This window comes from Notothenia rossii, assembly GCF_949606895.1.
Source record: "Notothenia rossii genome assembly, chromosome: 1".
Lineage (NCBI taxonomy): Eukaryota > Metazoa > Chordata > Actinopteri > Perciformes > Nototheniidae > Notothenia > Notothenia rossii.
In genome coordinates, this window is record NC_136912.1 from 6,299,644 (window position 1) to 6,320,720 (window position 21,077).

Genomic DNA, 21,077 nt, shown 5'->3' on the forward strand with positions numbered 1-21,077 from the left:
CTAAAATACAAGATCTGAGTACTTCTACTTTTACTCAAGTACAAGATCTGAGCTTTTACTCAAGCTCCCTCTGCCTATGGAGACCAGAGTTAAAAAATGGCTTGGCCGATTTGGATAGTATTTGTTTCCTGATTCCTTTTTTAGCTGATTGTCTGGCATCAGATAACTAAACATTTATTATTTTTGTAAATGCGTGTCAGCATGACCAGAATGTCTCTCTTAAGTTTGGTAACTTCTAATCGAGAGGTTTCCTTTTTTTTTGTATTTATAAACAATTTTTAGAGTATTCCTTCACTCAAGATCTGAGTACTTCTACTTTTACTCAAGAACAAGATCTGAGTACTTCTAGTTGTATTAGAAGATCTGAGTACTTCTCCCACCTCTGCCTTTCACCTAACTGCTGCATAAAAGCTCTCCAAACACTCTAGACCTGGACTAAGGAAACAGAAGACGCCAATGATGGCAACAAAGTAGACCCTCCTCCGATGAGAGTAGATGCCAAGTTCCTTTTACACCAAACCCCTGCATACTGGTCTCTCTTATGCCTCTGGAGGTGCAGAAACTCTCTCCCCTCTTCCCTCAAAGTGTGATTGTGCATCTTGGTCCACATGTTGGTTCCTTTCCTCCGTTTGAATCCTCATGAAGCTCTGAATCTGCAGTCTGTTCTCCGCAGCATCTCAGACACACTGAGCCCTTTCTGCTCCACACACCCAGCATACGCTCTCTCTCTCTGGGCAGCCGATCCCCCTCCGTCTCACACAAAAAGACCCCTGTTTCTGTCAGGAAGCAACTGGAGACTACCCTTAAATAGCCCAGATTGATTTATTCAACGTGTTTTCTTTTCACTCAGTTTGAAGCCAAGACAAACTGCTCCCACAGCGGCAGATCTGACCGGCTCAGATCTTACAGAGATTCAATACATCCTCTTGTGTGGAGAGTTTAACCTGCAGCGCGGAGGGAAACTCATGCAGGAGGGGAAGAAGTACTACTACTACTATTTAGGTAGATAGACTACGGGCTTTAAGTACTCTGTTTTAGGTAAAAATCCTGAATTGGAAATGTTAATTAATGTGTGCAAAGTGAACAAAAGTATTTCATTTAAAAATACCCAGTAGGCAAAATGACTCTTTTCATAATGTTATATTAAAGAATAGTATATCATCTTGCTTGTATCACTAAGAAATACATGTACAAGCATTTAAATGTTGTATCTTTGCAATGTGGGGCCAATTTACTAAAGGTTTACTTTGCAACATATTGGCGTGTTATAATTCTTCAAGCGTTTTTACACGTACAAAGCAAATAGACGCGTAAAAACTACAATATTTGCCAATAAAATTGAGTGAAATTAGAAGTTTATGGATCATAAAATAGATATACTCAAGTACAAGTACGACAAAATACTTAAGGACAGTACTTGAGTAAATAGACTTTACACCATTGCTCGCATGCATTGTTTTTCTCATCACTGGGAAAAAGCCACTAGTGGATTACAGAGCCACTAGTGGATTACAGAGTGGCTGTGAAATGAGTGTGGTGCGTGGATACTAAACCAGCCACAACCCAAATAAACTCTTCTGTGTTTAACGTGATGTCGGACTCACGTCTGCGCCTGGGAGTCCTGCAGCTCCTGCAGCTCCGTCTTTTCCGTTATCTCCGTCCGGGCCCTGCAAGCAGAAGCAGAAGTTAGAAGTTAGAAGTTCACCTCTCTAACTGAGGGTTTCTGATCCATCACACGTCTCTGCATGAGGAAAGAGGAAAGAGGAAAGAGGAAAGAGGAAAGAGGAATCCAAAGTCCACTTACTGGTCCGCCGGTCACTGTGTTGTCTTCTCCTCTGTCGCCCTGAAGACATATATATATATCATTTAAATTTAAAGAAAATTGTGGATTTTTTGTAATATTTAAGAGGTTTTTATTGTTGTGGGACAGGAGATTGCTACCATTGAGGACACTGGAGTCATGTCCTTTTTGTATATTACTAATATTACATTTTTTTATTGATTGATTTTTTTATTTATAAAGGTCAAACAGTGACACATTGACAGTTTGTTGCAGATGCAGTGTCCCAGATACTGCACATGTATAATGCTAAAGCTAATATCCAGAAGTACATGTTACATTTTAAAATCTTACAATCCTTGCATATATTGAACAATGTATGGGGGGTCTTCGAACCTGGTATGTGTACAATTCTAGAATTTAAAGAAAGTCATATATAATAAGGTTATTTTATAAACTGATTCCAATATGTTTGACACAACATATCTTGATGTTGTAAAGGATTCAGGATGTTCGGTGAAGAGGGCTTTGAATCAGCATTAAAACCATCAAATAATGTCTTGGTGCATTATGGGGGAGCTTGAACCCGTGATATTTGGCTATGGTCCTTTTTTCTGTAATGATAATATATTAACAAAAATCATTTTTGCTGTAACAACAGCTGCTCTGTTTGAGCTACATTTGGCTCAGTCAAATAATCTGAGATTAGAATTGGGGTTGAAAGTGTAACACAGTCAGGATGAAGTCATGTGACGACCTTTTTTCATTTCCAAAAAGGTCTCATTGTTAAAACAACCTGCTGCTTTTTCAGTTTTTTGTTCAAAACAATACAAAAACCTGTTGTTTTCTGAGCTGATTAAAACAGAAATAAACTTAATCCCACATCATGAACGTTTCCCCGTTGACTCACATCAATGGCGTCCATTCCGGGTACGCCTGCTACTCCGGGCGGCCCCAGGGAGCCTCGGGGACCGACCGGGCCCCTCTGGAAAACAAACACAGAAAAAAAAAAAATCAGTTTTCACTTTCTCTGACTGAAATTCATCTCTTAATATCATCCATGTTTCTGCTGCTGAGGTTTGAAGGGCGGCCGAACAGAGCCTCATTGTTCGGGTGATGTGAGGGGAAAGGTCACAAAACTGAACCTGCGCTCACATTATTCTCACATTACAACACGTAAGTATCTGCATGCGTTCGGATTACTGCTGATCGGAGCACTCGGATGAATGGACCACAGTATGGACCATTTTTAGAAAAACAATCAGAAAATAATTGAAGTCTGTTGTAAAAAAATGCTGTTTTTGTTTGCATATATTTCAAGATTTTGCTCAAAAACAAGTTTACTTACTTTCAACATTACAAACAAATAAAGTGGAATAGATCATGACAACTAAAGAGTGATAGTGTCCTGGCATGGATTCAGGATATATATTTTAAAAAGGGAGTTACAAGATAAAGGGGAGGGGGTTGTATACATGTCTCACACAATATAATTACACACTGTCAAAGAGAATCCAATACCAAAACAATAAAGTATTTACAGAACTCTTGAGTCCCTGAGAATTGTGAGAGGAGTTCAAAACATATTTGATAAAAATGCAAGTATTAGTGTGTCACTTCAGAAAAACACACAGTACGTTTTCATGGATCAATATAATAAAAGATACCAAAAATATGTTCAAAACTAATGAAAAATATGAGTTTACATTATTACGATAAAGTCTAGTCATTACAGAACCAAACAGATACGCAGAAAGTGCCAGAAAAATATAAAATATGCTTCAATAAGAGATCAAAAAAATATCAGTAACAGTTCAAATATATGTTTTAAGGGTCATAACAACGCCTTTTTCCTTCATACAATTATGTTTAAAAACACGGTAAAGTACAATGAGCTCGACTTATCACCACAGACTTGCTTCAAGCACCTTTAGGAATATTTCAGGAATATAATGAGCAGCTGTTTCTCACCTGAGCCGAGCAGATCAGCACGATTTGCAGTAAAATCACCAGCAGAGACTCTCGATAGATCCTGGAGAGAGACATGGTCTTCCCAGGCCGGAGGGAGAGGAGAAAATTCCCTTTTTCCCAGATTAGAAAAGGGCTCACGGTTCACCTGAAAGACTGAAAACACCCACCGTCTGCTGGGAGGAGAGCTAGGAATACTGATTATTCATGAGAAGCTGAGGAGGAGGAGGAGGAGGAGGAGGAGGAGGAGGAGGAGGAGGAGGAGGAGGAGGAGGAGGAGGAGAAGGAAGAGGAGGAGGAGGAGGATGAGGAGGAGGAGGAAGAGGACGGGGAGGAAGAGGAGATTAAAACATCTTCTCGTCTTTGACACACTGTGATGGACTTTTATCCTTATTTTGTTAATGTCTTATTATTTGTTTATTTTATATATTGTTTATCAGACCCAAGGAAGAGTTGGCAAGCTGATCTATTATCAGCAACTCATATTTGTACTTAACGTACATTTTAAATGAAAGACTTTCAATGAAAATTGAGTATATTTACATTTGTGGTACTGATACTGTCCTCATCTGAGGGCAAAGCTGCTCCTGCTGCACTACACTCTATTACCGCTAGGTGGCGCGAGAACATCTCCAAACACTAATAAGCACACGGAAGAAGAGAGATACCGGAAGTGGGGCGCAGGAGGCGTCGTTTTTAAAGTTAACGGCTGTTGTTGTCTTGGAGCTGCGGTCCGACCTGTAAACAATAGCACGAAACTAACTGCTAATACACTTTCCAGGGATGTTATCGTGATGAATGAACTATAGCAGCAAACCGACTCCAGTGCAGGTGAGAAACATACCTTTCAAACGTGTTTTACTTCTTAAAATGTGTTAATATTTACTGTATTAATGAATGCTAACTGTTAGCCTAGCTAGCTACCGGTCCGGAAGAAATACAAACAAATCCTCTTTAGAAACGCTGTCACTTAAGGGTTGTCTTCATTATTAACAACACAATTACAGCTATAAAACAAAAATGTACGGTGACGTAAAATGCTTTCTTCTACTGGGAAATTTGGCTTTCAGAATAGTCACAACTTATGTTATTGTTTTGAAATAGCAGCTGATAAAGTGTAGAGTAGCGGACGCGATGCATCGCTCTAAAAACGCTCGAGTTTCACCGCGGCTGTCAGCTGTGTTTACTCGCATCATTCGAACAAGACGAGATGGCTAGTGGGCTACAACTACAACAAAATGAAGATATTTGACTGTGATTTAATTGTAATACACATTTCAAAAATGATGCCGAAGTAACAACATACTGATACCGGTTAGTGAAAACCATGAATTAATGCTTTCACAGACAAGACGACAGGCGAAAAACCTTTTAAAATGCGCGTTATTTCCCCTTTTAGATGTAATAGAGTAGAAGTATAAAGTAGCATAACATGGACATACTCAAGTACAGTAATAGTATCTCAAAATTGACCTTAAGTAATTGTCCTTAGTTACTTCCCATCTCTGCAACTTACTGTATTAACTTGAGATAGAAGCTGATCAAGTCTTAAACACACTATATTATTAGTTACTATTCATTTGGATTAGCGAGAAATACAATTTAGTTTCAGTACTATTCATTTACCTCGTGATTGATTGAGCTCTTGAAGAATGGCAAAGCACGTTCATTCTTCTTTCAATTCTTCAAATCTCATTTACATTGTTTGAATATTGGTTTTACCTTTTTAGATTTGGAGCTTCCTCCTTGACTTGAAACGGATCACACCATGGACCACCTGGATTTCTCAGAAGAAGAAATTCAACAACAGCTGGAGGCCCTGGGATACAAAAACATACCGAAACAAAGACTGCGTGAATTCAAGCGAGGTTAGACTCTGAAACATACATGAAGCGTATTTAATAATGTTGTATCGAATGTTTTGAATGTAGAATATTGGTCAATAAACCATTGTCTGATTAACATGAACACTTGTCTTCATCTCAACAAAAGATATAGGACATTGGAGGAAAAAGTTTGACATTGTTGATGTCCATGTTTTAACTGGTTCAAAGGGTTACATTCTTCTTTGTGTCATGTCAGATCTTGATGAACTAGTCCGACATGGAGAATGGAAGACTCTGGCCCCCTCCCCTCAGATGAACCCCTCCACTTCACAGCCGAGTCCTCCTGCCTTCACCAAAGAGAAAGGTCAGAGCTCTTATCTCCAAAAGGTCTTCTGCTTCCCTCCACCTCACTGCACCCCCCTTCCGTTTAACCACCATGGGGCAGAGTCCTGCATCGGGTCGAGTGCCCGACGGGTGACCCGCAAAAAAAGTGATTCGCGGGTGGTATTTTTTCAAACGCTTTTTTCCGGGTTTGGTTCTGGGTAAAACAAAGATGATGCGGGTCGGGTCGCGGGTGTCGCATAATAAATATATTTAAATAATAATAATTTAGTTTAATGTTTAAATCCTCAGACCTCTCTCCCGCGGGACCGCGCATAATCATAACCTCTGCAGCGCATCAAACTGCTTCTGAGCGCGCCACATTCGAAATGCCTGAGGTGAAGCTCTCTACAGAGAATACATCATTTTCAAAAACACTTCCTCAAGAGTGAAATCCAACTTCTGGGAGGCTTTTGGTGTCACCCTAGATGCAGAAAATAACCAACATCCCAGGCTTTTTGAGCCAAATATGCAACTGCGTGTGTTGATAATTGCACGTTTTCACTGCTCATATATATGCGGGTTCGGGTCGGGTTGCGGATCTTGTGCCGTCGGGTCGGGTTGTGGAACTAATTGGCAATATGTGCGGGTAGCGGGGCGGGTTCGGTATTGCACGTCGCGGGTGTGGGAGCGGGTCTTGAAAATCAGACCCGTGCAGGACTCTGCCATGGGGTCTAGAGCCTTCAGCCGCTCTGCACCCCGCCTCTGGAACTCTCCCACCTGACATCCGCAACACTGACTCTCTCCCCATTTTCAAATCACGTCTCAAAACACATCTCTTCACACTCGCATATCCACCCTGATCATTATCCATCACACATTCTCTGCATTGTCTTGTTTATGTCTCTTATGCTGGTGTTATCTATTGTGTATCTTGTTTTTGATGTGTTTGTACGGCGACCTAGAGAGCCTTGAAAGGCGCCTATATAAAATAAATGAATTATTATTGTCTCTCTGTGGGATTATAATCACAACATCTGTACTTTTAAAAACCTGCTCTCTAAACAAACAAAAATGGCAGCAATCAAGTCTAAAATCTTAAGGTTTGCCACAAAACAATGAATGTTAATGATTTGATTGTCTTCACAGTCAGTAATTGCCACTTTAAAGACTCCAGGGAAGGGTTTTTCTTACATCCTGGACAAGCAGAACATGACAGACAGGTGAGTGTTTTCAATACTCTCTTTTATATTCTGTAATATTCCCATAGTGTGTAAATGTGGGTAATATGTATGTGCATATATATAAGTGGGTGTACAGGTTTGTATGTATAAATATCTACATATATGTATCCTGTATATTTGTATACTTCGGGACGGTGAGAAACAGCAACCCTGTCTGTTTCTCACCGTCTGTATGATTTTTAAAATAAGAATAGAGTATATCCTAACGTGATGTGAGTACTATGAATACTATGATATTATATATCATGGGAGGGTTTGTTTTATTTTTTTGACAAAATCTAAATGGAGACAAGAGTAACATTTAGATGTGTCTGTCTGTCTGTCTGTCTGTCTGTCTGTCTGTCTGTCTGTCTGTCTGTCTGTCTGTCTGTCTGTCTGTCTGTCTGTCTGTCTGTGCAGTAGAGGTAATCACATGTGATAAATAAATGTCTGTGTATATTTCCCCCAGGTTCTGACCACCTGTGAGAACAGAGACCCCCGACAGGGCTGCAGTGATTCTTACGCTCAGCACTCGGTGTCTCTGAACCCCCGGCAGCCCGCAGGAGCTCCAGGTCGGCTGCAGGAGGAGGAGGATCCTGACGAGACCCTCCACCCCCCCCTCACTGACAGCCTCTCCTCCACCCCCGACTCCCACCGGGGCCACTTCATCAAGAGAAAAGTCCTCAGGTCATTTGGGTTAATATGTGTTTGTTTATTTAACAGTTTTCAGACATTATTTAGTTATTTCCAAATTGATTATGTTTGTCATTACATCTATAAAAAAAAAAATCATAAAATTCTAAGCAACATCTGACCATGTTCAAATATAAATTGCACAAAGCTGCAACTTTTTGCCTTATTTTAATACTTTTTAATGACTTGCTGTATTTACTTTTTTAAACATTTTTTTTATCAATTGTATACCATGACTTTTTAATTGTATATTTTAATATATAATGACATTTTAGTGACATATTTTATGAATTTGAATCATACGTTTAATGTATTTTTTTTCCCACCTCTAGGAAACATAAAGGACAATCGCTCGTCTGCGATGAATCGATCTACAGTGAAGACTCAGGTAACACAGACTTCAATCAAAATGTTATTTGCTATCTATTTTGATTAAAATCTACAGGATATCTATTCATGTTTGAATCACAAAGTAAGATATTTCACCAAAACAAATCTTTATTTTCCCACAAGAAGGAATTATTGAATGCAGGTAACATGAAAAGAAATAAAACTATCAGAAATACTTTGTATTCCTCCCTAACTAGTGAAATACACAGTATACATTTACAACAGAGGGAAGGTGCCAATACAAGTAAAAATATAAAGTAAGTAGGCTAACATATTAAGATCACAGTGTTTTAAATGCAAAAAGGGACAAACCCATGATAAATACATTTATAAAAGCATATGAGAAGTGAACAAACAATAGAAAGTAGTTAACGTTTAAACTGCAACACAAACTATTTAATGTGTCGTGAGTAAATACTACATCCTGGGTCATCTTCAATCCAATGGACTCAAATGAAAGGAACACACCCAAAAGACGCCGGGTGTAATCCCTTCAGCCACCAGCAGTGGGAGCTGTTGAGGGAGAAGAAGCTTAATCCTCTTAGCTCCTCTGCTAAGCCTCCACACACCAACTCGCCTCACCAGGAGGGAAACATGTACAAGATGTACGGCACTCAGTGGGAAGAAGAGAGCAGCGACGACAAGAACTCTCTCAACTCCTCGTTTTGGTCCGATGGCGAGCGAGAGGAAGACGAGGAGGTGAAAGTGGAACGAGTGATTGACTTCCAACCTGCTGGAGAACACTCCCACCAGGAGGGAGAGATTGAGAGAGTGAAGAACGAGGAAGACTTCCAACCTGTTGGTGAGGAAGAGGACAGGATTAACAGAGTGCCAAGCGGCAAGGAAGCATCCAAATCTGTCAGGCATGCAGAGGACTCTTACCAGGATTCCTCAGAGAAGAAGGAGGAAGTGGAAAAGCGTGAGGAAGACTCTGATTGTGTTGGGATTAAGCAAGGAGGTGTCGAGAAGGAGTCCAAACTTGTTGGTGATTCAGAGGAGGAGATGAGCGAGGAAGACTACGACAGTGTTGGCGACGCTGAGGACTCTTATCAAGATTCCTCAGAGAAGGATGAGGAAGTACGAAAGGAACAGTGTGAGGAAGACTCTGATAGTGTTGGGATTAAGCAAGGAGGTGTCGAGAAAGAGTCCAAACTTGTTGGCGATACAGATGATTCTCTCCAGGAGAATTCAGAGGAGGAGGAGGAGATGAGCGAGGAAGACTACGAAAGTGTCGGCGACGCAGAGGACTCTTACCAAGAATCCTCAGGGGAGCAAGACGAGGTGAAGATAGAGCGAGTGATTGACAAGCAAGAGTCTCAATCTGTCAGGCGCTCAGAGGAGTCTTACCAGGAATCCTCCGAGTGGGAAGATGAAGACTCTGAAGTCGTTGCCACTGCAGAGGACTCTCACCAGGAGGAAGAGGATACATTTAAGCGAGTGATCGTAAGGGAAGGGTCCGAACGTGTTGCCGATGCAGAGGAATCTTTCCAGGATTCTTTTGAGAAGGAAGAAAAGTTAGACATGAGTGAGGAAGACTCTGAAACCTGTGGCGATGCAGTCGAGTCTCACCGGGAGAAAGAAGGGAAGATGAAGCGACTGATTTACAAGAAAGTGTCCAAAGCTGTCGTGGATGCAGAGGACTCTTTCCTGGAGACTTCAGACGAGGAAGACTCTGACACCTTTAGCGATGTTGAGAACTCCTACCATGAGACTTCAGAGGAGGAAGGAGACCAGATAAACCAAAGGATCGGGAAGAAGGACTCCAGACCTGTTGGCGATACAGAAGACTCTCACCGTGAAGCGTCGGAGGATGATACGGTAGAGGTTGCCGATGCTAAGGACTCGCTTCACGTGGCTTCGGAGGGGAAACAGCCAGGACTGAACAAACAAGGCAATGTCCATCGGGAGAGTTTTTATGGTGGAAGTGATGATGATGATGAAGAAAGTTGTTCCTCTGATAGTCCAGCTCCAAGTCTCATGACCTCTGATTACGGCACCTACAGAACGGAGGATCAGGAGGGAGGAGAGTTCAGAGACGACCAAACAATCGCAGAGTTCGATCAGGACAGTCGGGGAGATCTGTCCGAGGTGAGAGGCGAGGAAGAGGACGGAGGGTTTGACATCCAACCCACCAACGAAGAAGACATCGAGACTCATCCACCGAGTGTGTTAGCGGACACCGAGACAGAAGCTAACGTTGGGAATAATGGTGATTTGTACAAAGAAGAGGTAGACGTGAAACTAGACGGAGATAAAGCCCAGAAATATGAAGATTATCTACGTGTGGCGATTTACAATGACGTGACAAAATCAGAGGAACAACGTTACAACACTGTAGATGGAGACAGATTGGATGGGAATAACATGAGAGATGATGATGATGATGATGATATCGAAAAACAAAGTAAAAGGCTAGAAGAGGAAGAGTCGGATGATCTGGAAGAGTCTTCTAGCAACAAAGATATCAAGTTTATCGACTCTAAAGTGGATTTCAGCCGGATGACGTATGACGAGATGTGTGCGGAGTGGGAGGGAAACCTCAGACACACGAGGGGTAAAGGGAAACCTGTTGATACACAGCAATGCCATCTGGCTGTTTATCTGAAACATTGTGAAAATCATTTAGTTTAAATTGAAGTCTGAACAACAATCACTCCTGCTGTGATTTTCAAAGGCGCACAATGGGGAGGGGATTATTGTCAAAGTACAATTCATAATTTTATTTTGTCTTGCTACAGTGCAGACACAGCATATTTGACAGATTTTAGGAAAACATAATATTTTTGGTACAAATCAAATGCAGTTAATATTTAAAATTATACTTTTTTTAATATCACATAATATAGCAATTACCTTTTTAGTCCAATTAATTGCTATGATAGAATTTCCTATAAAACATACGTACTTGAATTGTGTTTATTTATTGAAATGCCAATCATTTCTTTACAAATACTATACAATGACTTTTTTTATAGATTTGTTTTGTATCAAGTGATAAAATAGGAAACGTTGGGATTATAAATACACCTCAACTTCAAAGGATAAGAATCGAGTTGCATTTTCACATCCCTTTTAACTTAAAATAACAATGTCTACAAAGATGTGTCCGTCAAATGATATTCTCTTTCTTCAAACTAATGTTTCAGGTCTGTTTGATTCAGAAAATGTCAGGAGAAAGTTAACAGGCGAGTAACCAGCGCACGATCAAAAAGGTTGACCAAAACCTCCTGACTAAAATCAAGACGCGTTTAATTATTAATTATTAAGCTCATTATAAGCTCATTTCCCTTTTTAGGAGAAGTCATAGAAAAGTCAAAGGTACAGTTTCTGTCTCAATATTCCAGGCAGACTCAAGAAAACTACATTTGTTTCGTCCCCTTGGAGATGTAATGGTTAGAGGACGCCGGTGAATCCTGCTGGTGATATTCAAATGTCCCGTTTGTTTTCAGACGCAGCGAGCTTCCTGGAGGAGCGTCTGGCCGATCTGCGGTTATCACCGTCGGCTCAGAGAGACGGAGAGACGGAGAGCGAAGACGTCAGCGGTCAGAGCGAAACTCAGAGCTCAGGCACAGAGGAAGGCTCTCTGAGTGCCTTCGAATCCTACGTCAGAGGCATGGTGGGTAATGTAGTCTCCCAGAATGGCATGGCAAAAAAGGCCTGTTAAAAACGTCTTAATTTGTCCCTAAATGTGACTTTATTGTGGTTTGTTTTTGCACAGACTCGGGCTAAAAGTGACGGTGACCTCAGACCCAAACCCAAATCCTGTAAGCCGACAGAAACACAATGTCCCAATTCATATTTACGTTTTAATGACTGTTTTATAATCGATCGTATGTTGGGATGTTTCAGTCATCAGACCAGTGATGAGTCAGCAAACTATAAAGAAGACGGACCCGGTAGCCAAGTGAGTTTTACACATGATAAAATACACATATATCCGTTTGGAAATGACAATATCGGTCAGAATATTCTCCATTTACTTTGTTCATGGATTACACAAGATACTAAAGAGATACTAAAGGGATTACACGAGATACTTAACACATCCACGAGATACTAAAGAGATACTAAAGAGATACTAAAGGGATTACACGAGATACTTAACACATCCACGAGATACTAAGGCATGTTCTGTGGCTGTTGGACTCATGTTGGTCTCATAGTTGACTCACTGACTCTCTCCTCTGCAGGTACTTCCAGTATAAGCAGCTCTGGGAAATGTTTAAGCTTCCAGGAGAGAGCGACAGGAAAGCCATCCGGATGGAGATAAAGGTATGAAGAATATCTCCTAGGTTACCAAATATTTACTTTCAGTGTCCTTTAACAAATACATACTTTTCCAAACTAAAACATTTCCTTTCTCATTTTCTTGGTCAAGTTTTTACATGTTGCTTTATTTGTTGTCTAGTAATTGTTACACAAGGAGCCACAGTGAAGTTTATTAATAATATCTTTATAGTACTAATTCCCCTTGTACTTGATTATTTCCATTGTATATAACTTAATCCTTGTTCTACTCCACTTCATATATTGTATACATATTGTACTTTATACTCCACTACATTTATCTGACAGCTTAGATTACTTTTGAACTTTAAAAAATGATATCCCTCCCCAGTGTAGGTTAATTTACTGAAGGACAACGTGTTCCCACAGTTGAACTAAATGCACTTTGAAAAACCCTCTCTAGATGGAGATCGCATTGCTGACTTTGTAGAGATAAGAGGTTCTCACAGGACAAAGCTACACACATATGATGTAGATTGAAATACCCAGATACTGAACACTCCTGCTACAAATCACTTGTTTATTCACGAAGCTTTCCCATGTTTTGCTTTCAGGAGCAACTTGCATACCAACCTCCAGCGGTGAGTATTTCCTCAAACATTCTCTATAAAGCTGCTCTAGGAAAAACAAAGTTGAGCCAAAATGAGTTGTGAAAGGCTGGCCTGTAGTCTGACTGCTATATGGTGTAGGTCAGGGGTCAACTGAAATACACAGTCGGCCAAAATAAAAAAATGGGTACTAGTCGAGGGCCGGACTGGTTCAATGCAAAATGTATTGAAATGAACTTATTGCACATATTAAACCTGGAACTAACAAAGCTTCAATGATTGCCTATAAAAACAACATTAAACATTAAATAATCAGTTCATTCATTTCTTATGGCTCTATCTGCAGCTTTTCCAGAGTCATTTCTTATGATTACATTTTCCCACAGGCCAACAACAGCTTCAACAAAACTATTTCCCTCAAAGAGAAACCAAACATGCCCTGTTGTCGTGAGAGAAAGTGCAGAAGGAAACATCCATTAAACTCAGTGTGCTGCTCTGTGATGCTAGTTCAGATACTTGGCATCTCATCTTGGGTGCAAGGTCATCAATGTTTGGGCTCAGGCTCTGAGCTGAGGAGACCCTCAGGATGGAGGGAAGGTGTGCGTGCAATATACCAGAGGGCCAGATCTAATAGGAATTAGAAATTACCCTGCGGGCCGGATTTGGCCCCCGGGCCTTGAGTTTGACACATGTGATGTCGGACATTTGTTGTTGAATGTTGCTCTTTGGCAATGAAAACATTTCAAATGTAGCCCCCTGCATGTAACTCAACAATACGTGTTATATACTGTGATCATATTTGCCCAGAAACCTATTGTGTGATCAGCTGTATCGAACACACTAGATATAAATATATCAGTTTAGCTCAATTGTCTTCCCTGGACTGGAACATTTCAGAATGGATCCTCATGAATGTAAAACTAAACGTAGTGTTGTTGTTGTTGTTGTGTTGCAGCCTAAACCTCAGAGGGTTTTTGTTCCGAACTCCTACGTGGTGCCGACGGAGAAGAAGCGCTCGGCTCTGCGATGGGAGATCAGAAACGATTTAGCCAACGGGCTTCTTCCTCACAGATTCAGCTACAGATGATGCTTTTTAAATACTTTTAATACAACCTTTTTTTTTATTACAATTGGCATTATTTATTGTTTTTGTGTGACATAATAAACACATGACGAAAACATGAATAGTATCTGTTGATGTGGGGTCTCATGGGAGGTCAGAGTACGGCAGGGAGAACGGGTACAGGGGCGTGAAGCGCCCGTCGTGCCAGAGCAGCTTCTCCTCCAGGAACCTGATGGTGTTCAGAGTCAGGACGAGGGCTTCGTGTTTCAGCATGCTGTGCACGTTCAGACCTGAGGAACACAAAACACCTGCTGGTTTAGTTTATTTGTTTACAGCAGGGGTGTCCAAACTACGGCCCGGGGACCAAATGCGGCCCAGGGACCATTTGGAATCGGCCCTCAGCCAATTCTAAAAGTAATATGGAAATGAAACTTGTCTTATATAGTACTTCTTAAATATAAACGTAAACATATATTACACAGTAGTATTCATGTGTTAATAAGAGCCCACTTTTCAAATTAATTCAGTTAAAGTTGGAAACATTTTCTAACAAATCTTAGTTGATAAGAAAAAAGCCCAATAACTTATTTCCATAACAAGCTTGAAATAAACCCTTCCTGTTTCCCCTTATTATAATCACGCTTCTGTTTTAAGGGATGAGCTGCCAACACTCACAAGCATCATTTTTATTCGACTACTAGTAGATACTTTGTACATATAAAAACACTAATCATGCAGTACTTCACTAACCCTAATGTAAATGCTCATACATGTGTTGGTTAGTTTCTTTAAAATATTCAGTACATTTTGCTGATAATGCAGGACCTTTAATCTTAAGTATTTTAAGAACATCATCAACATCTGTACTTTCATACCTTGTTCCTTCTACAGAAGTGTTAACGGCCCGTCTACACTACAGGCATCAAAAAATCTTGAAGCTGGGCGTGTCTGAGGCTTGGCGATTTCTCGTGACCAACAACCAATCAGGAGTCTCTCGCCCGCCCCCGGCATACAAAGCAAAAAAAAGCCCGCTTCTTCAACGAAGTAAACTGGATACATACAGGACTGGTACACTTGCCACGGCAATGATTAATTTATCCTCCATTTTATGACATATGGAAAATAGTCAAGACCTGCGGTATCAGCATACACGCGGTTTGATTGGCTGCGCTTGCACTGGCGGGAATTGCATAAACGGGATTTGATTGGCTGTTGCCAAGCATCGAGCCTCAAAAGTTGAACATTGTTCAACTTTTGATGCCGATAGACGCTCGTGATGCTTGCAAAGCCATGCCATGCTCCCCACAATGCAGTTCGGCGAAGATTAAAAATCTTCTACGTCACCCCATTCAAGTGAATGGGCGAAGCGTTGAAAGCATTTTTTGATGCCTGTAGTGTAGACGGGCCGTAAGTCAATGACTTCATGCCAAATTAACACACATCTTAAAAGGTCCCATGTCATGGCCATTTCTACTGATCATAATTCCATCGTTGAGGTATACTAGAATAGGTTTATATTGTTCCAAACTCACATTGGTTTCTCATACAGCATCTCTGTATAGTATGTGTATTCACTCTCTGTCCTAAACGGCTTGTTGGAGCTCCTACTTCCGATGCCACAAAGAGGTCATGGATGTAGGAAAGCTTATTATAATCTTTTATAATGACCGTTTACTTTTTAAGTGGAACTTCTTTCAAAGCAAATGTTTCCTTGTTGAAGTCTTGTTTTCAAAGCCAACAGTCAGTGGGCATCACACAGACATCCATATGCTTTCTGGCATCTGTTGGTTGATATGTCTTCAGATCAAACGTCCAGTAACTATTCTCAGACTTCAGCTCCGTGCGAGAAAGCTTGACAGCTATAAAAGTGAGTTGTATTGCCTTTTTTAATAATGCTGCGTGATAACTTACCCATAGCAGGAATAATGTTCACTGTCTTCAGGTTAGCTGTCGCCCGGAGGATGTTCTCAGAGAACTCTTCGCCTCTGAAAGAGAACAGGAGGGTCAGCGATGCACAAGAATAAATGTGTTTTAAAGATGGAGTCGCTGTTGATACTCACACGTCTACGATCAACACGGACTCCCCCCAGTGTTTGTGTTTGATGAGGTCCAGCAGGTACTGAGGGTCGGGGGAGGGGAGGTCCAGAGAGTCCACCACGTACAGGTAGTCCTGCAAACATATATATATACAAGTTCAACACGAGGGCAACGCTGCAAAGAAAAAGTCTGAAAATATTAGAAAAAATAATCAGCTGTTATGTTTCTTGTTGTTTTTTGTCATCTCTTGCAAACAATACTTACATTTTTAAGAATCTGCAGATTGATGGATAAAATAATTGCTAGCCAAGACATTAAACATTGATTTACTACTTAGTGTAAAAACTAATTCAGTTTTTAAAAACATATCTATGGAAATGGCATGTTTTTATTGACATACTATACTATGACTTTTTTTTCAGAAAAACAAAATTTATATTTTTTGACATTTTATCATCACACTCATTATTTGTGTTTATTAAATCTAAAAAACAGCGTTTAAAAAAACATTTGAATGTATTTACTTTGCTTTGAGTTCATCTTTAATTTGGAAAATGATTATATTGGAAATGCACAGAACTCAAAATGATGTCTAGACAAAAAGTTAAAAAACCAATCATTCAGAAAACATCTCCAAAACAAGAACGTGTTAGTATGGTATAGAACATTTCACAGTAGAGTATGCCATTATAATTCAATAATAAATGTCACAATACTGTTTTGTTGATGTTGTTGTTAAACACATTTTCCTCACCTGAGCCATCTTGGAGCTCAGAGCCACTTTGAGTCCCTGCACTCGGACCTTCATGGGCAGCATGTAGTAATAACTGGTGGGGCCTCGGGGTCCGTTAGCCACGCCGCCTGAAGAGAAACACAACCATCAGACTCACACTGGGTGATAACCTGTGGATACAAAGGTGTTCATCTCTAATGATGCGAGACAGGAAAGGAAACGGATCAGACTGTTGTTTCTCTGAGGTAAAGTTCTTCAGGACAGCACTGTGTTTGAAAACATGAGATAATTAATAGGATAAGATGAAAGCTGACAAACTTTTTTTAAATTTATTTTAAAAGTAGGTGTATATCAGTATGTAGTGTCTCTACTTTAAAGAGTCCTCTCCTGCTGATGTTCAGGTGTATATCAGTATGTAGTGTCTCTACTTTAAAGAGTCCTCTCCTGCTGATGTTCAGGTGTATATCAGTATGTAGTGTCTCTACTTTAAAGAGTCCTCTCCTGCTGATGTTCAGGTGTATATCAGTATGTAGTGTCTCTACTTTAAAGAGTCCTCTCCTGCTGATGTTCAGGTGTATATCAGTATGTAGTGTCTCTACTTTAAAGAGTCCTCTCCTGCTGATGTTCAGGTGTATCTCAGTATGTAGTGTCTCTACTTTAAAGAGTCCTCTCCTGCTGATGTTCAGGTGTATATCAGTATGTAGTGTCTCTACTTTAAAGAGTCCTCTCCTGCTGATGTTCAGGTGTATATCAGTATGTAGTGTCTCTACTTTAAAGAGTCCTCTCCTGCTGATGTTCAGGTGTATATCAGTATGGAGTGTCTCTACTTTAAAGAGTCCTCTCCTGCTGATGTTCAGGTGTATATCAGTGTGTAGTGTCTCTACTTTAAAGAGTCCTCTCCTGCTGTTGTTCAGGTGTATATCAGTATGTAGTGTCTCTACTTTAAAGAGTCCTCTCCTGCTGATGTTCAGGTGTATATCAGTATGTAGTGTCTCTACTTTAAAGAGTCCCAGCACCTCTTTTCACCCTCTGTCTGAAACCAGAGCCCAGTCTTCTCTGATTGGTTAGCTGGCCGGCTCTGTTCAACCTCTTAGAGATGTCCCGCCCCCTTAAACTATCATGTACAATGTGTTGGAGCGCTAGCCAATAGGAGCACGAGTGTTACATAGTGATGTCACTTAAACATGATATGAAGATGTTTGCCCAGTATTTGAAAACATGACATATTAAAGCAGATGAATTCATCACAGGATATTAAAAAGAGCCATAATCAGTCACCTCCTCTCCATAATGGCGACCGGATGCTTCCATGTCGAGCTCTTCCACTTCCCTTCTGGTTCCACGGCTTCTTTCCTCCCCCTCTGACCTCCCCCCTCACCTTAGTGTGTGCGTGGCTCTGAGGGAACAGAACAGCTGTTAGTGAGAGGCTCTATGGGAGGTCTGTTCTGCTATGAATGACATTCAAAATGAACATTCAAAACAAGTGAATCTGTGACTTACGACTCTTTTAAAGTTTCTCTGCCATGTTTCAACCTGATGGAGAATATCGAGCCTGAGGAGAGAAACAAACTCAATTTCTGTCAAATAATGAATATCTGTGGAGGGCAGATGCACAGTAATAACTAAATGTATATGTGTAATGATAAAGGACTGTGATGATACACCGTTTAATTAAAACAAAGCGTACAGAGGTTTTTTCACTTGACTCAATAACAGGAAACTAATGATGACACATTCTGACAGGGAACTAAGGGAAGGAACTGAACTTTCCCTCCCGAGGAAACGTTGGATTTCAAAGCCTTTAAAGTAATACTAAGTGAGTTCTACCTGGGATGCGCGGCGAAGACGTCGGGGTGGAGCTCAGTGAGACCCAGCGGCTCGGCGTCTAGACGCTCCAGGGTCTCCACCCACGTCTGCAGGGGCCTCAGGTGAGCAGGGACCACAGCATCACACCTGCTGAGGAGAGGGAGGGCTGAGTCTGAGGGGGGGGGGCCGCGCCCTGCAGGAGGAAACAACACCGTCAGAGAAACACATCTTCAACAGAAAGTAAAAAGAAAGTGAGGTCAAAGAAAACAATTTTTTCTAAAAAGTTAGCGATGATTGAGAGTCAGAGCTAAACATTTCAGATGTGTGTATCTCACTCTGCACTGTCACTTTCATTCATGTACCTTTGCTTTTAAATGAGTGTTTTTAAATGCCATTTCAAAACATGTTCCTTAATGCTCTTGATGTCTTTCATTTTTGTAAAGCACTTTGAATTGCCTTGTGTTGAAAGGTGCTGTATAAATAAACTTGTCTTGCCTATAAATATTCTTAGTAGTTCGTTTTATTCACAGAAGTCTGACTTACTTAACCTAGCAGGATCCACCAGGTTGGTGGGCAGCAGCAGGTTGGGAGGCAGAGCGCTCTCACTGGAGAACGACGAGGCGAACTGAGGAGCAGAAAACTCAGTTAGTGACTTTAAATAACACACATATGTAAAAGGCTGATCTGTTAACATTTAGCGGGTAATGTAACCTTCCTATATTGCACATGTTACACAACAAAGGTAAGACCTCGTGTCAGTCAGCACTTAAATCTGAATAAGTATTTAAGACACCAATATATTTGATAAAGTTGGACATAATATTTAATTAACGATAAAATGGAAAATTGAATAAGCTGATGCCATATTTAATAAATGCCTTTATAAATAACCTGAATATAAATAAATCAAGTGGTTAGTTTACAAAGAAATCTGCAAAAATGTTGTTAAGTGATAGATCAGAATCAGAATCAAGTGTTTGGCCAGGTACGTTTACACAAACAAGGAATGTGTTTGTTTATGGTGGTGCAAAAATAAATATATACTAAGAACATAACTTGTAAGAGAAGGTAAAAAAAACGATATAATATATAACGTTTTTTTTTAATAAGCTTAGGACAATGAATATATGACAATATATTACAAAATACAGCAGAAGTGTAAAGTAACTTAGTACATTTACTCAAGTACTGTACTTAATTTCTATTTCTTGCTACTTTGTATTTCTACTCCACTACAGTTCAGAGGCAAATGGTGTACTTTTTCTCCACTACATTCATAGATCTGAGTACTTCTACTTGTACTCAAGTACAAGATCTGAGTACTTCTCTGGTACGGTGTATTATGTTTCTAAGTGAAGGGCTGTGCAGATGACAGCAATAGTAGTTATACTGTTGTTTAGCTCGGTTAAAATAACTATTTTCTGAAGAACAAAATAAAAGCAATAATATAAAAGCTGATTGCATGTGCTTGGAAGGCAGTGTAGGTGCATCAGATGTACACAGAATGGATGTAAACTGTCTCAGTGTTGCAGGTTAAATGTTAAGCTCACCCTTTTAGCGGCTCCTCTTCCACAAAACACCACCGAGCACCGAAACATGTCCGCTCTGTTGTTCACTGTCACACAAACACACCTTATTTACTCTTAAAGCATTTTAAATACACATTAGATAAACAGAATCCGGCTGTTCGCAGCATGAAAGGTCGTGGTGCTTTCCGTGAGTGTGTTGGCGCTTATTGATGACGTAGCTCCATGTAGCACGGGCATAGTTGCGACACGTAGCGGCTGGAGGGGGAAGTTATATTTTGTATTGATTCAAGAACGGATATGAACATCATTTATTTAGCTGACTCGGGAGAAGTACTCAGATCTTGTACTTGAGTACAAGTATTAGTACTCCGATCTTGTACTTGAGTAAAAGTAGAAGTACTCAGGTCTTGTACTTGAGTAAAAGTACTCAGGTCTTCTACTTGAGTAAAAATAGAAGTACTCCGATCTTGTACTTGAGTAAAAGTAGAAGTACTCAGGTCTTGTACTTGAGATAAAGTAAAAGTACTCAGGTCTTGTACTTGAGTCAAAGTAGAAGTAATCAGATAGTAGGAATACTGTGTTACAGTAAAAGTCCTGCATTCAAAATGTTCCTCAAGTAAAAGTAGAAAAGTATTCTCATCAAAATATAGTTAAAGTAGCGACAGTAAAAGTAGTCATTGTGCAGATTGGTCCATTTCAGAATAATATATATGATATGTTTTATAATGATTGATCATGAAAGTGTTCTCAAAGCTGGTAAAGGAGCAGCTAATTTGAATGACTTTGTATAATGCAGGGTAGCTTGTGAATTTACTCCAGGTGGAACTAAAGTCTGATTTAACACTTGAATAGATTTCACATCATTCATCCAAA

General features: G+C 40.2%; 3 protein-coding genes across 3 annotated transcripts in view; 1 reads left to right on the plus strand and 2 right to left on the minus strand.

The window, feature by feature from the left end:
* Positions 1-3,925, minus strand: part of col9a1a (collagen, type IX, alpha 1a) — a 31,029-nt gene extending 27,104 nt beyond the window's left edge. The window contains exons 1-4 of the mRNA XM_079647803.1: positions 3,752-3,925; positions 2,691-2,765; positions 1,805-1,843; positions 1,605-1,667 (exon numbers count right to left, since the gene is read on the minus strand). Coding sequence (XP_079503929.1) covers positions 1,605-1,667; positions 1,805-1,843; positions 2,691-2,765; positions 3,752-3,826 — 252 coding nt within the window. The 5' untranslated portion in view covers positions 3,827-3,925. The remainder of the gene's footprint in view (positions 1-1,604; positions 1,668-1,804; positions 1,844-2,690; positions 2,766-3,751) is intronic.
* A 480-nt stretch (positions 3,926-4,405) lies between these two features.
* Positions 4,406-14,221, plus strand: hyls1 (HYLS1 centriolar and ciliogenesis associated). Its single transcript, XM_079647863.1, has 12 exons — positions 4,406-4,579; positions 5,479-5,616; positions 5,831-5,938; positions 7,045-7,118; positions 7,588-7,805; positions 8,144-8,199; positions 11,651-11,817; positions 11,920-11,965; positions 12,051-12,105; positions 12,392-12,473; positions 13,043-13,069; positions 13,992-14,221. The coding sequence occupies exons 2-12, from the start codon at positions 5,517-5,519 to the stop codon at positions 14,121-14,123; spliced, it is 1,065 nt and encodes a 354-aa protein (XP_079503989.1). The 5' UTR covers positions 4,406-4,579; positions 5,479-5,516; the 3' UTR covers positions 14,124-14,221.
* On the minus strand, positions 14,124-20,442 carry mrpl4 (mitochondrial ribosomal protein L4). The gene is made up of 9 exons (XM_079647871.1): positions 20,226-20,442; positions 19,219-19,300; positions 18,697-18,868; positions 18,370-18,421; positions 18,148-18,265; positions 16,891-16,997; positions 16,160-16,269; positions 16,011-16,084; positions 14,124-14,389 (listed from the first exon to the last, which is right to left on the minus strand). Exons 1-9 carry the CDS (start codon positions 20,271-20,273, stop codon positions 14,244-14,246), a joined length of 909 nt encoding a protein of 302 aa, XP_079503997.1. The 5' UTR covers positions 20,274-20,442; the 3' UTR covers positions 14,124-14,243.
* Between the last annotated feature and the right edge of the window lie 635 nt (positions 20,443-21,077).

Bases quoted from the DNA above. Each gene is read 5' to 3' on its own strand.
- hyls1 (XM_079647863.1), top strand. From the start codon at position 5,517: ATGGACCACCTGGATTTCTCAGAAGAAGAAATTCAACAACAGCTGGAG. The intron at 8,200-11,650 runs GTAACACAGACT...GTTTGTTTTCAG, and splicing joins GATCTACAGTGAAGACTCAG to ACGCAGCGAGCTTCCTGGAG. The intron at 11,818-11,919 runs GTGGGTAATGTA...GTTTTTGCACAG, and splicing joins AATCCTACGTCAGAGGCATG to ACTCGGGCTAAAAGTGACGG.
- mrpl4 (XM_079647871.1), bottom strand. From the start codon at position 20,273: ATGTTTCGGTGCTCGGTGGTGTTTTGTGGAAGAGGAGCCGCTAAAAGG. The intron at 18,422-18,696 runs GTAGAACTCACT...TTCTCTCCTCAG, and splicing joins GTCTTCGCCGCGCATCCCAG to GCTCGATATTCTCCATCAGG. The intron at 18,266-18,369 runs GTAAGTCACAGA...CTGTTCCCTCAG, and splicing joins AGAGAAACTTTAAAAGAGTC to AGCCACGCACACACTAAGGT.